At 41.7% G+C, this 14612-nt stretch overlaps 2 protein-coding genes across 2 annotated transcripts in view; one reads left to right on the forward strand and one right to left on the reverse strand.

Annotated features, from left to right (window-relative positions):
* Positions 1-7706: 7706 nt before the first annotated feature.
* On the forward strand, positions 7707-8512 carry LOC102515911 (60S ribosomal protein L10a-like; the record flags this gene model as incomplete). Its single annotated transcript, XM_032493805.1, is given in 2 exon segments — positions 7707-8319; positions 8322-8512. Coding segments are annotated over 2 exon segments (741 nt in total), but the record flags the coding sequence as incomplete, so codon positions are not given.
* Positions 8513-11679: 3167 nt separating this feature from the next.
* The window catches only part of LRIG3 (leucine rich repeats and immunoglobulin like domains 3), a 45176-nt gene continuing 42243 nt past the window's right edge, over positions 11680-14612 (reverse strand). The window contains exons 17-19 of the mRNA XM_032493251.1: positions 13983-14126; positions 13611-13886; positions 11680-12351 (exon numbers count right to left, since the gene is read on the reverse strand). Of these exons, the coding sequence (XP_032349142.1) occupies positions 12107-12351; positions 13611-13886; positions 13983-14126 (665 nt within the window). The 3' untranslated portion in view covers positions 11680-12106. The remainder of the gene's footprint in view (positions 12352-13610; positions 13887-13982; positions 14127-14612) is intronic.

Raw genomic sequence — 14612 nt, forward strand, 5'->3', positions numbered from 1 at the left:
TCAAACAAACAAAACTCTCTTTGCATGGCTTTTCTCTTGCAGTGGTTGCCCTATTTCTCTTTTCCATTACAGTAGAATACCTTGAAATAACTGCTTACACTTTCTGTATCTAACTTCTTTCTTTCCATTCTCTCTTGAACCCACTCTAATCAAGTTTTCACACCCATGGCTCTACCAAAACAGTGACTGTCAAGGTCACAAATGATCCCCATGTTGCTAAATCCACTGATAAATTTCTTGACCTGTATTAGCAGATGTGACGTGGTCAGCTGTTCCCTTCTCCTTGACACACTTCGTTTGGCTTCCAAAGACTTTGCCTTTGCTTGTTTCCCTCCTTCTTAACCAGCGGCTTCTTCTCAGTCAGGGTGGCTGGATTCTCCTCATCTCCCAGACCTCATTGTTGGAGACACCCAGAGCTCACTTCTCTGTCTATGCTCACTCCCTTGACAAGCCGATCTGGTCCAGAGACTTTAAATACCAGTCCCTAGGCTAACGACTCCTGAATTTGCAAATTCATCCAAGATTCATATCTTCAGCTGCCAAGCTGATATTTCCACTTGGAAGTCACTCAGAATTCACGGATCTGTCCAAACCCGAGCTGACATTGTCTAACCTCATCTTCCCATAATCCTCCCCATCTGAGATAAGACAACTCCATCGCTCAGTCGTTCAGACCAGAGTCCTTATGGTCATCCTTGACTCCATTTTTTTCTCAAACCTCACATCTGACCCATCAACAATCCTATTGACTCTGTATCTCTAAATTCAAAATGTAGAAATAATATAATCCTCACTATCTTCACAGCTATAACTGTAGTCCAAAGGACTATCACATCTTGCCGGGATGAATAAAATGGTCACACAATTAGTCTCTTTGCTTCCAGTGTGCCCTCTTTAGACTATTATCAACACAGCCATGAGATGAATCTGGTAACATGTAAGTCTTCCCTCTGATCAAAGCCCCTCAAGGTCTATGCCTGCTCCACTGAGAAAGGGCCAGTCCTTGCAGTGGCCCCCTGGGCCCTGTGATCTGACCCCGGTGTTAAGCTCTCTGGCATCATCTCCTGCTCTTTTCTCCCTTGCCCCCCAACTCATCCCATCCAGGTTGTACTTCTACTTCAACACCTTTCCACTTGCAATTTTTGCACTGTGTGCGGAGTGTTCTGCCCCCAGATATCAACACTGCTGGACCCCTTACTTTTTCAAGACAACTCAACGTTAGTCAGTTTTCTTGGCCACCCCATATCAAAGTTTAGCCCCAACCCTGATACCACTCAACTGACCTCTTCGCCTCACTTTTTCTTTCGAGCATTTGTCACTGTGTAACACACTATATATTTAACTCATTTATTTTGCTTCTTGTGTGTCCTGCACAGTAAGTTCAAGGAGGGGAAGCAACGTCTACTTATCTTGTTTGTCCTTGTGTTTCCTGCTTGACATCCGAAAAGCGCTCAATGCATGTTTGTTAATTAAATGAATGAATAGTAGGCAGCTTACGCATTTAAAGTCTCCTTTTTGCTCTTTGTTTTTCTTTTACCTTCCTGAAAACTCTTTTCGGGCTTCGTTGCTAATCCCACGTCATCTGTGTGCCCCCTGTGCCTCTGGCTCTCCTGCTGACTCGCTCTGCAAACATCCTTCACCTCAGAGCCGCCCAGGACCTAGACCAACGCGCACGCTGCCGATTCCCGTCGCTTCACCAGGAGCAGCTTTGCTCTTCAGAGCTGGATGCTCTCCTAACAGCCGACTGAAATTTCCACTTGGTCTTCTAATAAGTTCCTCAAATTGTACAAAATAAAATGTATCACCGTCTCTCTCCACACTCGCCATGTTCTGTGTCTCGGTGAACAGGGACACTGTCCGTCTGATCACGAAAGCTTGAGCTCTGGTATTGTCTTTGGTTTCTCCCTCACAGTCGCTTCCAACTTTAATTAGAAGATGGTTTCTGGCCAGGAGGACATGATTGCTTGCTTTAGTTTTCACCCAGAAATATAAACACCTATGTATACATGGAGATATATATACACAAATGTGTGTGTATACACTCACACACACACACAACATAGTGACACTCAAAAGCGACACAAACACGTCTGTTGACCAGACTCAAGGAACAAAAAAAGCAACACACAGCAGTCACAGAGGCTAAAGTCACAATTCTATTAAGCTTTAAGTCAGAAACATGGCAGAGAAAAACCAGAAGCATGACTAAGAGTCAGAAGTTCCCAGGTGTCACAGGGAACGAAGCCAGGCTCACTGCATGGCACTGGACGCCGGGCAGGGCTCTGCACCTGTGAGACGCGATGGGGAAGGCAGTGACCGCTGGCCGGGTCTAAGGCGTCTGCCGACCTGTGCGCCTGCAGCGCCTCTAAGGGGCGGGCTGAACCTAAAGCCCGCTGCCTGCTGGCTCCCGGGGCTGAACCGGGTAAGCGCCCCAAATCAGGTCTAGCTTCTAATGTAAAACCTCCTTCTGGACTAGAGGTCCAGCAGCGCCCCCAGGACAACTGTAAAACAATTATAGAGGGAAAAGTGGTCCTAAAAGAAGCAAAGAATTATAAACCTGCAAACCAAAGTTCCAAAGCACCCAAGGAAACTAGCACTAAGAGAGTCAACAAAATCAACATATAAGTGGGAGATTGGGTCAGTCTTGAAAAAATAAAAATAGAGGAACAACTTATATGTGATTCTGAAATCATTTTGTTTAAGATTCTCAGAGACACAGAAAAAATTGTGAAACACAGACTAGCAGATATAACTAGAAGAAGCAACTAAATTCATAACAACTAGCAATCATGCATAGAGTCCTCAGCTTTAAAAACAAGACGACCTTCTAGACTGTCATTAAAGAACTAGAGAATTCAGATACTGCTGAGCTTGCTCCGAAAAAGAACACAGAAGGAGAGCAAATAAAAAATATGAAGGGTTATGTAAGGCTCCAAAACACACTTTAAAGGAATTTAAGAATTCAAAAACGAACAGAAAGACAGATAAGCAGTTTTCTAAAAAATAATTTTTCAGAATTGAAGACGTGAATCTTCCAATTAAAAGTGGATCCTTAGTGTCAGAGAAGTTAAATAGAAATAAACCCACATCTAGACCCATCACAATGAAACCGACAAGCATGAAAGATACAGCGAAAAGTATTAAAAGCTACCGGAGAGAAAAGGTGAGACGGCAGCAAAAGGAAGACAGTTCTGCTTGGAATCGACCTCAACAAGTGATTCTGGAAGACAACGGAGTAATATTTTTGAAATGCTAGGGGACAACTGCCATCCATTTAACACTGTATACTAAGCTGAACCATCATTCAAGAGTGAGGGCAAAGATGAAGACACCGTTAGACCCATGAAAACCATGAAAATGTAGCTTTCAACAGGTTAAAAGAATTCTCAAATAATACAGTTCATCGAAAGGAAAAATGAGCCAAAATTAATGAAATTAAATATGAAAACAAAAATGATTAAAGGGATGGTAAAATCTGTTGGACAGTCTACAAATTATGCAAAAAGAATCTGGAAACATCAGCAGAGATGGTGTGGGTGAAAGGAAGTGGTGGGAACTCAGTGTGCAGGAAAAATGGGTTTAAGTTATTACCTTGTTTGAGAGGACAGAAAAGCTTCACCTTTTGCCAGGAAAAAAGAAGGAAAAGAGAGAGAGAGAGAGAAACACGTCAAAATTTTAGTGGTAACTTCCCAAAGAATGAAAGAAAAAAAAAAAAAAACCCAAGAAGGAAAATAAAAATAAACAAGGAATATTGCATCAATGTAACAGAAGTTAGGAAGGGGAGAAGTGAAGAAAGCACAGAAAAAGATAGGAAACAGAACAAAATAAAATGGCAGGAATGATTCCAAATATGTTAGCTATCTGAAATGGTAACAGCTTGAACTTCTCTATTAAAAACTACAGAATACCATGTTGAGAAAATTTTCAGGTACATTCTGATTATAACATTTTTTCATTATTATATAAAAAAAAGACAACATAAAACTTACCATCTTAACCATTTTAAGTGTATGCGTCAGTAGTGTTATAAGTGTATTCACATGGTTGTGAAGCCAGAACTTTTTCATCTCATAAATCTGAAACTCTACATGTTAGACAAGGACTCCCGTGTTGTCCCCAACCCCTGCTCTTGGTAACCACCATTCTACTTACTGTATCTATGAACTGGATCACTTTAGACACCTCAGGTAACTAAAACCATACTTTAAAAATCACACAGAAAGACTGAAAATGACAAGATTAGATAAGATACACCAAGCAAATAAAAAGTTAAGTTGGTGTAGAATGGATTGGCTTTAGGCACTTCAGGTGAAGCCCTGAGCAACATTGTTTTTATTTATTTTTTTGAAGAAACTTTAAAAAAGTTTTTGTTGTTGTTGGGGGAGGATTATTAGGTTCATTTATTTTAATGGAGGTACTGGGGATTGAACCCAGGACCCTGGGCATGCTAAGCACGCACTCCACGACTGAGCTATTTTTAAGGAGTTGGTTGTGGAAGGAGCTTCAGTGAAAGAGACCAAAAGAGTGGCCTCGTGTAAATTACAAAGCCACTCAGAGGACCTATGCCATCTGGACAACAGCACTTTTTACCTTTGGGTGTCAGCTGTGTCCTACCTAGGAAGGGCAAATCATGCCCACTAATGAACTGATCATGTGAGTATCTTTAATTACGATTTTTACCATGAGAAAATCATCATCCAATGTGAGTGTGCCTCCCTCAAGAGCAGACTCCTTCCAGGGTCCTGGCCACGTCGCCTTCATTTCCAAGATCCTGAGAGCCTATCACATTGCTGGTGCTCTGTTGTTAGGAGTTGAGAGTTTTTGAAACACAGGTGCAAAGATCCTGGTGACCAAATACATTAGACAAACATCCTTGAAAACTGTGTCCGTGTCCAAGAGGGAAACAGGATGCTGAAGTAACTTCAGGATGTACTTCTGCAAGAGGACTTTCAGTCACCAAAAGTGAGGGTCAGTCTTCCTGATCTGCCAGAACCTGGCGTCAGTGGTAGGGTTGGCCACTGAAGCCAAGCTGTTCATTTTAAAAAGGGAGCTTATGAATGTTGGGGTGCATGTAGCTTTTAGAATTAAGGTTCCCTCTGGATATGTGCCCAGGAGCGGGATTGCTGGATCATATGGTAAGTCTGTTTTTAGTCTTTTGAGGAATCTCCATACCGTTTTCCATAGTGGCTTCACCAAACTACATTCCTACCAATAGTGTAGGAGGGTTCCCTTTTCTCCACACCCTCTCCAGCGTTTATTGCTTGTGGACTTTTGAAAGATGGCCATTCTGACTGGTGTGAGGTGATACCTCATTGTAGGTTTTATTTGCATTTCTCTGATAATTAGTGATACTGAGCATTTTTTTCATGTGCCTATTGGCTATTTGTCTTCATTGGAGAATTGCTTGTTTAGGTTCTCTGCCCATTTTTGGATTGGGTTTTTTTTTTCTTATTAAGTTGTATGAATTTCACACTATTTACAACAGCCAAGACATGGAAACAACCTAAATGTCCATCAACAGGTGACTGGATAAAGAAGTTGTGGTACATTTATACAATGTAATACTACTCAGCTGTAAAAAATAATGCCATTTGCAGCAACATGGATGGATCTGGAGATTGTCATTATAAGTGAAATAAGACAAAAAGAGAAAGAAAAATACCATACGATATCACCTATATGAGGGGTCTAAAAAAAAAAAAAAAAAAAGACAAACGAACTTATTTACAAAATAGAAACAGACTTACAGAGAAAACAAACTTATGGTTACCAGGGGGGAAAGTGGGTGGGAAGGGGTAAATTGGGAGTTGAAGATTTGTAGAAACTAACTATATATAAAATAGATAAATAACAAGTTCATACTGTATAGCACCAGAAACTATTAAATATCTTGTAGTAACATACGGTGAAAAAGAATATGAAAACGAATGTATGTATGTTCACGTACGACTGAGCATTATGCTGTACACCAGAAATTGACACAAGATGTAAACTAACTATACTTCAATTATATACACACACACACACACACACACACAAATAAAAGAGAGCCTAAAAAATAAATGAAGAACAGTGGGCATCGTGGGCCATTCTTCACATTAAAATGACTTTCAAGAGGGGGCAGGACGGACTGCTATAAAATGCACACCCAAAATACAGTGTTCGAGTGCTATAAACACTTTTTCCTCACTCCAGTAGGGCTTCGAAGCAGCTATTCCAGGTGGGTGGGGAGGCCACATTGCACACGGTCATTTAGAGACCTGGCAGGCTCTTGCAGAGGGTGGTCAAGGGAGAGCAGCTCTGGGCCATGGCTTTCCCACCAGACAGCTGCAGGAAGAGGGCGCAGAGGGGTGTGTGTGTGTGTGAAGGCTTGGCAGACCAGATCCGAAAGTGGCACACAACACCTCTGCTCACATTCCACTGGACAGAAGGGTCCTATAGTTATAGACACTCCTAACCCTAAGGTGGCTGAGAAATGGAGAGCAGCGAGGCAGCCACAGGAAAAAAATCTGTTGACACACCTGGCCACCTGTTTACCTTTAGCCGACTGAACATGAGTTGATTTTCCTGCTAAGTGCTGGAACAAATTATCCGGTGATTGTTTTTAAAAAAAAACCCACTGATCTTTTGAGTTACTTTGTTCCTTCCTAGATGTCCTGTTGACCTACAGGTTAATTGTTCTTAGCATTTCTCACACGATGACATCACAGCTGGCTTTGCAATTAACAGCTTCCCTACGGTTTTTCTCACAGAGGTTCAGAGGAAGCCCTATGAGAAGAAGTTGCTACGTTTGGAGTGAAAGGAAAGGCTTGGTTTTGAAAAAGGGGCTGGATTCTGCCAGACGAGAGAGAAAACATCCCAGGGTCCTGATTCTGTCATTTGTCTAGGAGCTTCTCGGGGGAAGAATGTTTGTTTTTAATGGTGTTACAGCTCCAGCATCTAAGACAGTGCCTAGCATAGTAGCCACTGAAAAAAAATGTTTGCTGAACCATAGATGAGAAAACACAAAGACGACTGACAGTATTGTTACCAAATTCTAACTCCAAGATGTACATGTCAAAATAAAGCCACAGAGCTGCATAGGGGCTGGTTATGGGGACTGCACAAAAGTTCGGGTGGGGGTGGTTTGAAGGGTGGGCTGGGATCAGTATGTGAAAGGTCTTATGTATTGTAACTAAGATTGAAGATTTAGTCATCAAAGATTTTAAAGCAGGAAAGTGACCAATCAGATCTATTTTAGAAAAATCATTCTGGTAACAGTGAAACAATGACTTGCGTTGAGAGACAAGGACAAGACACCACTGCAAGAGATGGAGAAGGGTCTGAACTTGGCTGCGGCAGTGAGATGAAGAGGGAAGATAAAAACAGCCTCAAGAAAACTCAGGTGCAAAACAACAGGAATGGTGATGACTGACGGATGATGGAACAAGAAAGGGAGTCGCAGACCTGGAACCGTCTGGGGACACTGGGTAACAGGGGGAAAACCAGCTTGTTCCAGGGCACGCTGAGTGAAGCGCACGTAACACGTCTAGATAGTTCAGTCAGAATTAGACAAACCAGCGCCCGTTACGGGCGCCCTGCTAGACTGCAGCACTTGACGCAACGCATCATAAACGTTTATTTATGAACCTGCTTCCTGCCCCACTGGCAGATGGGACAAGGATCATTTTACTCGTTTCACACCACCTATACCTAACATACAGTGAAGGGTATTAAAAAAAACTTTGACAACTGATAGTGTATTGTTACCAAATTTCAACTCTGGCTCTTTTCCGGCTATCGCGGGGCAAGGCATCGTGAGCGGCAAGGTCTCCCGTGACACCCTGTATGAGGCGGTGTGGGAAGTCCTGCACGGGAACCAGCACAAGTGCCGGAAGTTTTTGGAGACAGTGGAACTTCAGATCAGCCTGAAGAACTACGACACTCAGAAGGACAAACGCTTCTCGGGCACCGTCAGGCGGAAGTCCACTCCCCGCCCCAAGCTCTCCGCATGTGTTCTGGGGGACCAGCGGCACTGTGATGAGGCCAAGGCTGTGGATATCCCCCACATGGACATCGAGGCTCTGAAGAAGCTCAACAAGAATAAGAAACTAGTTAAGAAGCTGGCCAAGAAGTACGATGCCTTTTTGGCTTCAGAGTCTCTGATCAAGCAGATCCCAAGAATCGTGGGCCCAGGTCTGAATAAGGCTGGCAAGTTCCCTTCCTTGCTGGCCCACAATGAGAATGTGGTGGCCAAAGCTGACGAAGTGAAGTCCACAGTCAAGTTCCAGATGAAGAAGGTGCTGTGTCTGGCAGTGGCTGTTGGCCATGTGAAAATGACAATGATGAGCTTGTGTATAACATCCACTTAGCTGTCAATTTCCTGGTGTCATTATTCAAGAAAAATTGGCAGAATGTCCGGGCTTTGTACATTAAGAGCACCATGGGCAAGTCCCAGCGCCTATACTAAGGCACAGCTTAATAAACCAGCTGCCACCAAAAAAAAAAAAAAAAAAAATAAAATAAAAAAAAATTTCAGCTCTGAGTTGTAGATAGATCAAAACATAGCCATATGCAGAGATACTAAAGTAACTGCCAGAACAGTATCAATAATCTCATGATGGCACTAGGTGTTATACTCAAACATGATTTTTAAAAAAGTTTTAAACTTGTTAAAAGACAAAATCAACCATGAAACCCAATAAAGATACATGAAAAAAATTATAGAAGAAATCCAAAAAGGAAATTGTAACAGTTATGAATCGCTTTGCTTTTTTCTTTAAAATGCATTCTCAAAAATTCTTTAAATTAAAAAATGTAATTCTAATAAAAAGGTACATGTGAATATTAGCTATAATTTCTTGTGTTCCTATCAATCATTATATGGTAGGATATGAAACTCAAGATACAGAATTCAGATCCTTGATACTAAAGAGAGCAGGAGTGGGAGAACTTAGGATTTCTGTAATTTTAAAATGTGTTCGATAAATTGTATACCTTTCAATCCATAATATAGACTTCCACGTATGCTGTACCTTGATAATATACCTCAGGTAAAATCAAGCCTCTTCATTAAAAGACACGCTACCAGTATCAGATTTCTCAAAACAAAAAGCAAAAAATAAATGGCGCCCAATATTGGGATAACTTGAGATAATTCAGTAAGTATACGTGGGGAAATCCTCTTCTCTGTTAAAAGAAAATATCTACCAAAGAACCACTATGTGAATTTAGGGCAAAGCTGCAACCTCTCAAGCTTGTTTCGGTTCTCTCTAATTATACGTTGGTTAAAGAAATGCCCCACAGAAAAGATACGTTCTGGTAATGGGATATTTCTGAAATACTGAAATTTCAATTCATGAAGAAACTGTTCCCCTCTTTGAAGACTCTAATAGCTTTTTTGGCAGGACATTGTGTTATTCAATGTTAATAGAATGCTGTCTTAAAAAATATTGAGTGTTAAATTATACATTACACAAGTCCAGTCACTGCAGATTCCAAGAGCAGGAGGGACAGAGCAGGCATTTTGCAACGACATTTGGTTCTCATTCTCTTTGAAAAACACCAGGGTAGCAGATCCATTGTAATATTGGTTATCAATTACTTCCTATATTAAATCAAAAGGAGTAAAAAAAAAAAAAAAAAGCTCTCAAGTATGTACAAACACCAAATCACTCCTTCTTTTTTCTATTGAGTTTTTAAAATGGTACCTACCATTGGCTTTATTCTGAGAAATAACTTTCGGTTTCTTTCTGTAGAAACACTGTGAAAATAAATGGTGCTGTCCCACAGATATTTAATTTTTGTAAAATGTTGCCTGCCACAATTAAGGAATATTTCTTTCCCAGTATCTCAAAAAACAGGTAAGATTACACACAGTAAATAGCCCATCATTTAGTGTCAATAGTGGAATTGAGAAAAAAGATACAAAAGTTGTGTGAACATCTATTAAGATACATTGTAAAGAACTGCCCCTATCAGAACGCACAGAAAGATTAAACTGAAAACTTCAAGCATTCCTTCTCATAACTAAGCCAAGTTGATATTTATCTACATTTTTTTAAGTCTATGTTATTTTAGGCTATCTTAATACCTACTAGATTTACTTTGTTAATTCAACATGGAGTCTCAAAATTATATAGATTCTTTTCCTGCAAACGTCAGAGAAGTTAAGCTCCTGCTGTTTCTCCACACAGCTACGATTACATGCAGTCCATACATTTCAGCCCACAAGCAGAGTAAAAGGGAAAAACCACGTCAATGCACAGTCAACCTAAGTTTTGAATTTCAGGAGTTAATGATTTAAAACCTTCATGCTGGAAAACTTCAAGTCCTTTAAAAGAAGTTCATAATCATGGAGCAGACCCCTTATCGATGCAGCATCACATGCAGCAATAATGAAGACAAATTAACACGATTTTGAAAATCTGGCAATAGGATAAAGCCAAAGCACACGAAATCACTTCTCTGCACTTAGTCACTGGTGGTCCCGGGAAGGATCGACTTCCTGCCTGGACTCCGGTGTCTAAATTAAGGAGGGAAATCTTTCTGCAATCTGGGTTCCAGGCTGCTGGCCCACAAACAACGAAGCTCTAAATTCACCAGGCAGGAAAAAATGTGACCCCAGCACATCCTCTGAGGAGAGCCTGCTTTTCTGATAAATGCTTTCAGTTTAGTTCAAAGACCTGACAATGACATCAATTCACACCTTCAACAGGTCAGTAGATTGTAAAGTTTAATGTACTCTGTTAACTTCTTCCAGCCCAATTTTATCTTGGGCCTAGGGAGTTTTTCTTTAAACTACAGATAGATGAACAAGGATTTACCAAAAAAACCAAATCAAAACAAAAAAGTTTTACTAAGTTACTAAACTTAATCGTTTGTCTCATTTAATTACTTCAAACTATGTCACTTCTTTTTGAAAATGACGATATTCTTTGTGTGTGTGTGTGTCTGTGTGTCTGTGTATATATATGCCACTCATGTCATAACATTTTCACGTGAACATAGCTTAAATGAAATAATGTAAATCATTGTTTAAGTAACAGATTGGATACTCAGTGTTTAACAAGGAGAGCTGCAATGAACAAATTGGGAAAATATCTGAATTCTTAAAGAATGCTGCAAAATAGCTTAAGAGTACCTTTTTGGTAAAGAACTGCTCGTCCAGCAGAAAATCAACAGGAACAGCAAAGACTTCTAGCAGCATGCCATTAAAACCTGCAACACTGGATCAAAACCCGTGTCTGCGGTAGGCATTTCTACTACATAAATGTGCCATAAGCCATTCTTGGTATAATTAAGGATGGTGGGTGTGAAACTATTTGGAAAAGCACAAAGAATTAGACCACGTAAGGCATTATTATAATGAAGGAAACAGGGTTTGAGCAATGATTTAAACAACGGTTGTACTACATTACACGAGCCTACAACAACCCATCTTTTTGTCTGCAGAGTCAGAAATAGAGCAATGCACCTTCTGGTCCTTGTAGCTCCTCCTCGTTTACAATGTGCTTTCACACATCCTAACCTGATTTGAGCCTTATTACAATAGCCCTGGGGGGTACACAGAATGATCATTTTTTGCTCATATTTTAATGTCCTGAATATAATTTTCATCAATATGAGACATGATAATATGAAGTAATTAAGCCTAAAATCTATTGAAAACAATAAAAATTGTTATTACGAAGATGCGACTTGGGATAAAAATGACACATTTTAATGAATGTAACGTGCAAAAGAAAATGAAGTGACTTCTATTCAAAACGCGTACAAGACAGGTATTGTTTAAAATGCTTTAGTACTCATTTTCAATAAAAAGAAATCTGGCATTATAAAAATACATAAAATAGTCATGGATTTATACCATTAATTTACATAAGACTTTTTTTTGCATAAAGCAAAGTTATAAAATAGTAAAATAGTTTTAAAAGGTATTCTTATATGAAAGTTACTCCCAGTATAAAATTTTTATAACTTTTTGTAATTTTGGTCCCTCTGTATAAATAAGACATTTTACCCTTTTAAAATTCGTAACTCCATTTAAAAACATAGAATTCTCTCTCTTTTAAATAGAAGTCCACTTGAGGTAGTAAGTCAGAACTCTTCTTTGGTCCCATTCAGTCTATGTGTCCAAGTCATAAGACTGGAAATTTGAAGTCCTGTGGTTTTCTAAGGTCTGTTTATAGGTACGTGTGTGCTTTTCTTGCTGAAAATCTGTCCTTTCTCTCCCCTCTTCCTCTGACTCACAGTCCAGGCTCGGGGAAGAGCGAGCTTTCAAGTGAAAGGCTCTTGGCGGACAATCCGATGACCGTCCAGGGCTTGGAAAGGCATCCATGCGAGGTCTCCTCAGAGGCTTTCCAAATGTTCCTGCAAGAAAGAAACCCCTTGAGCACTCGGGTCCCGCTGTTAACATGTAACTCAGCAAAATGGGTTTCAAGTGCAGGAGCACCTCAGCCTGTGAATGTGAATACCGTATGGGCTTCGCACGAGCCCGCGTTAGGGCACTCTGGTGGACGTACGTGTCCGTGCTGTGGAGAGAGACCTTACAGAAAGGAGCTGGGGGCACCTGCACCCCTCTTAAGTGTACACCCACTGAATACAAGCATCCATTCTTGACCACGTCTCATGACCTACAGTAACACTAACCGTTGAGCATGATATTCTGTAACAGAAGTTCTCCCAAATCCTAGCTTTACTGAGAGCCCACAATTCTCCACAAAGGACACTGGGATAGTTATGCACAAGTAAACTGCTGCCTGAATGTAGAACATTTCTTTCAAAATAATCCTTATGTCTTGCCCTTTCTTCTTTAGTAGCAAATTAATTACTCCATTGACTCAAATTTTTGCCTCAGTCATATACGATATTTTCACTTTTCAAAAAGGAACATTAAATAATTATACCATGACAAAGCAAGGCATTTCTTAAAAGCTGAGTAAAATATCTTAAAATTCTATTTTTTTCCTAAATGTTGTGGTTCATTTTTCCATATTTCCATGCAGCGAAAAGATGATCTCAGTTCTTCCACCCCATCATCCCCACGCACTAGACTGAAAAATCCACAACGGAATCTCGGGGCCAGCCCGTGTCTCCCAGCACCACCCAGGGCTTCAAGGCACTGACAGGCCTCCTTCGCAGGAGGTGGTCCAGCTTGGCTGACGGGCAGGCATTGCCAGGTAGGACGCGGTCTACTCTTCAGCTGTGGGCTCAGTCATAAGCCACCAGACACCCCCAGCCACAATCGTGCCGCGCACGCAACCCCACCCCAGAGACTGCTGCAGCCCCACACCGCTTTTTCCGCACGGCTGACCAGCGGGGCGCCTAAGCCGCTTGCAGATCTCTTGTCTTCTGGACGATGCCACACACAGCGCTGCCCAGAGAGTCCCTGAGGCTCAGCGCGCGACTAAATACATAGTCAGGTAAAAGCGCCATTAAAAGTCTGCCTTTGCTTTTAGAAACATGTATACTAACTAACTGGCTATCATGACGGCATCATTAAAAAAAAAAAACACCGCCACCGAAAACCATTTTCAGCAGTCTGGCCTTCAAAGCTCTCTACTGCCCTCGCCTGTGCAACTGGGAATGTGGGTGCTGAGTCAGGGTGTCTAGTAGCTGCATAAACTTACCCAGGAAAGAACTGCTCAGAGTAAGTGACGCTGGCTCTGGGCCTGCGCCGAAGTCTACAGAAGACTTGTTGAGACTTAAGGTGTTCGTTCCGGGCCCCTCGCGCTGGGAGAGAGGAGAGGCGAGCACCCTCCTCACACGGGAAGGCCACCCTAAGTCACCCACACTCTGCTCGCAGGGCTCTTCCGAAGGCTGAGGACATGGGCAGCACTCCTTCTGCTTTACGTAACTGGGCTCGCAGTGGTCCATTAAAGCTGTCCTCGGGTCGGGACCGCAACCTTGGTAATGTGGGGACAACATTCCGGGGACAGAGTGAGTGATTCCGGAAGCCCAACCAGGAAATAAAATCCCCTCCAGATAAGAGAACCACGTACCTGGATGGTAGGCTTCGAAAGGGTCTGAGCAGTACACACTCCCCTTCAGATACACAGGGCCTGCGGGTCCCAAGAAGGGACAAAGGAACGGGTCTGTGGCAGCTTCCACATCAGCTTCGCTGCTGTTGTCAATGTGGCATGGCCCTTGAAAACACACATCTTAGTCACTGTGCTAATTTTGTTCAAGTATCACTCCACATTCTCTCCACTTTTGACATTTTCCATACGTATAGATGAAAAGTTTAGACAGAATACCACATAAAAGATAAAATGGCAGAAACTAATGGTAGAGTTTTTCCAAATGTACTGAGGCCTACGGCTTAGTAACTGAGTAAATCTGTGATATTTTACTAAAAGGGGACTTGATTAGCTACTGCGCTGGATGTGTTAACCTGGCTGCTGGCGTCTCCTGGTTTCCAAGAGAACCCGATCTGCGTACGGAGACTGTGGCCACAGCAGCCATGGTCTGGACCGCATGATGCCGCCAGCACTGCCCCTTTCTCCAGAAGGTCACTGAGGACCAGGATGAGGGACTGGCGCCTAACCAATGACCTTTAGTGCCCAGCTCAAAGATGAGCTCAGCCAAAAAAAACCAAATTCCTATCCTGAGTGCCTGAGCTCAACCACCCA

This window comes from Camelus ferus, chromosome 12, assembly GCF_009834535.1.
Source record: "Camelus ferus isolate YT-003-E chromosome 12, BCGSAC_Cfer_1.0, whole genome shotgun sequence".
Taxonomy (NCBI): domain Eukaryota; kingdom Metazoa; phylum Chordata; class Mammalia; order Artiodactyla; family Camelidae; genus Camelus; species Camelus ferus.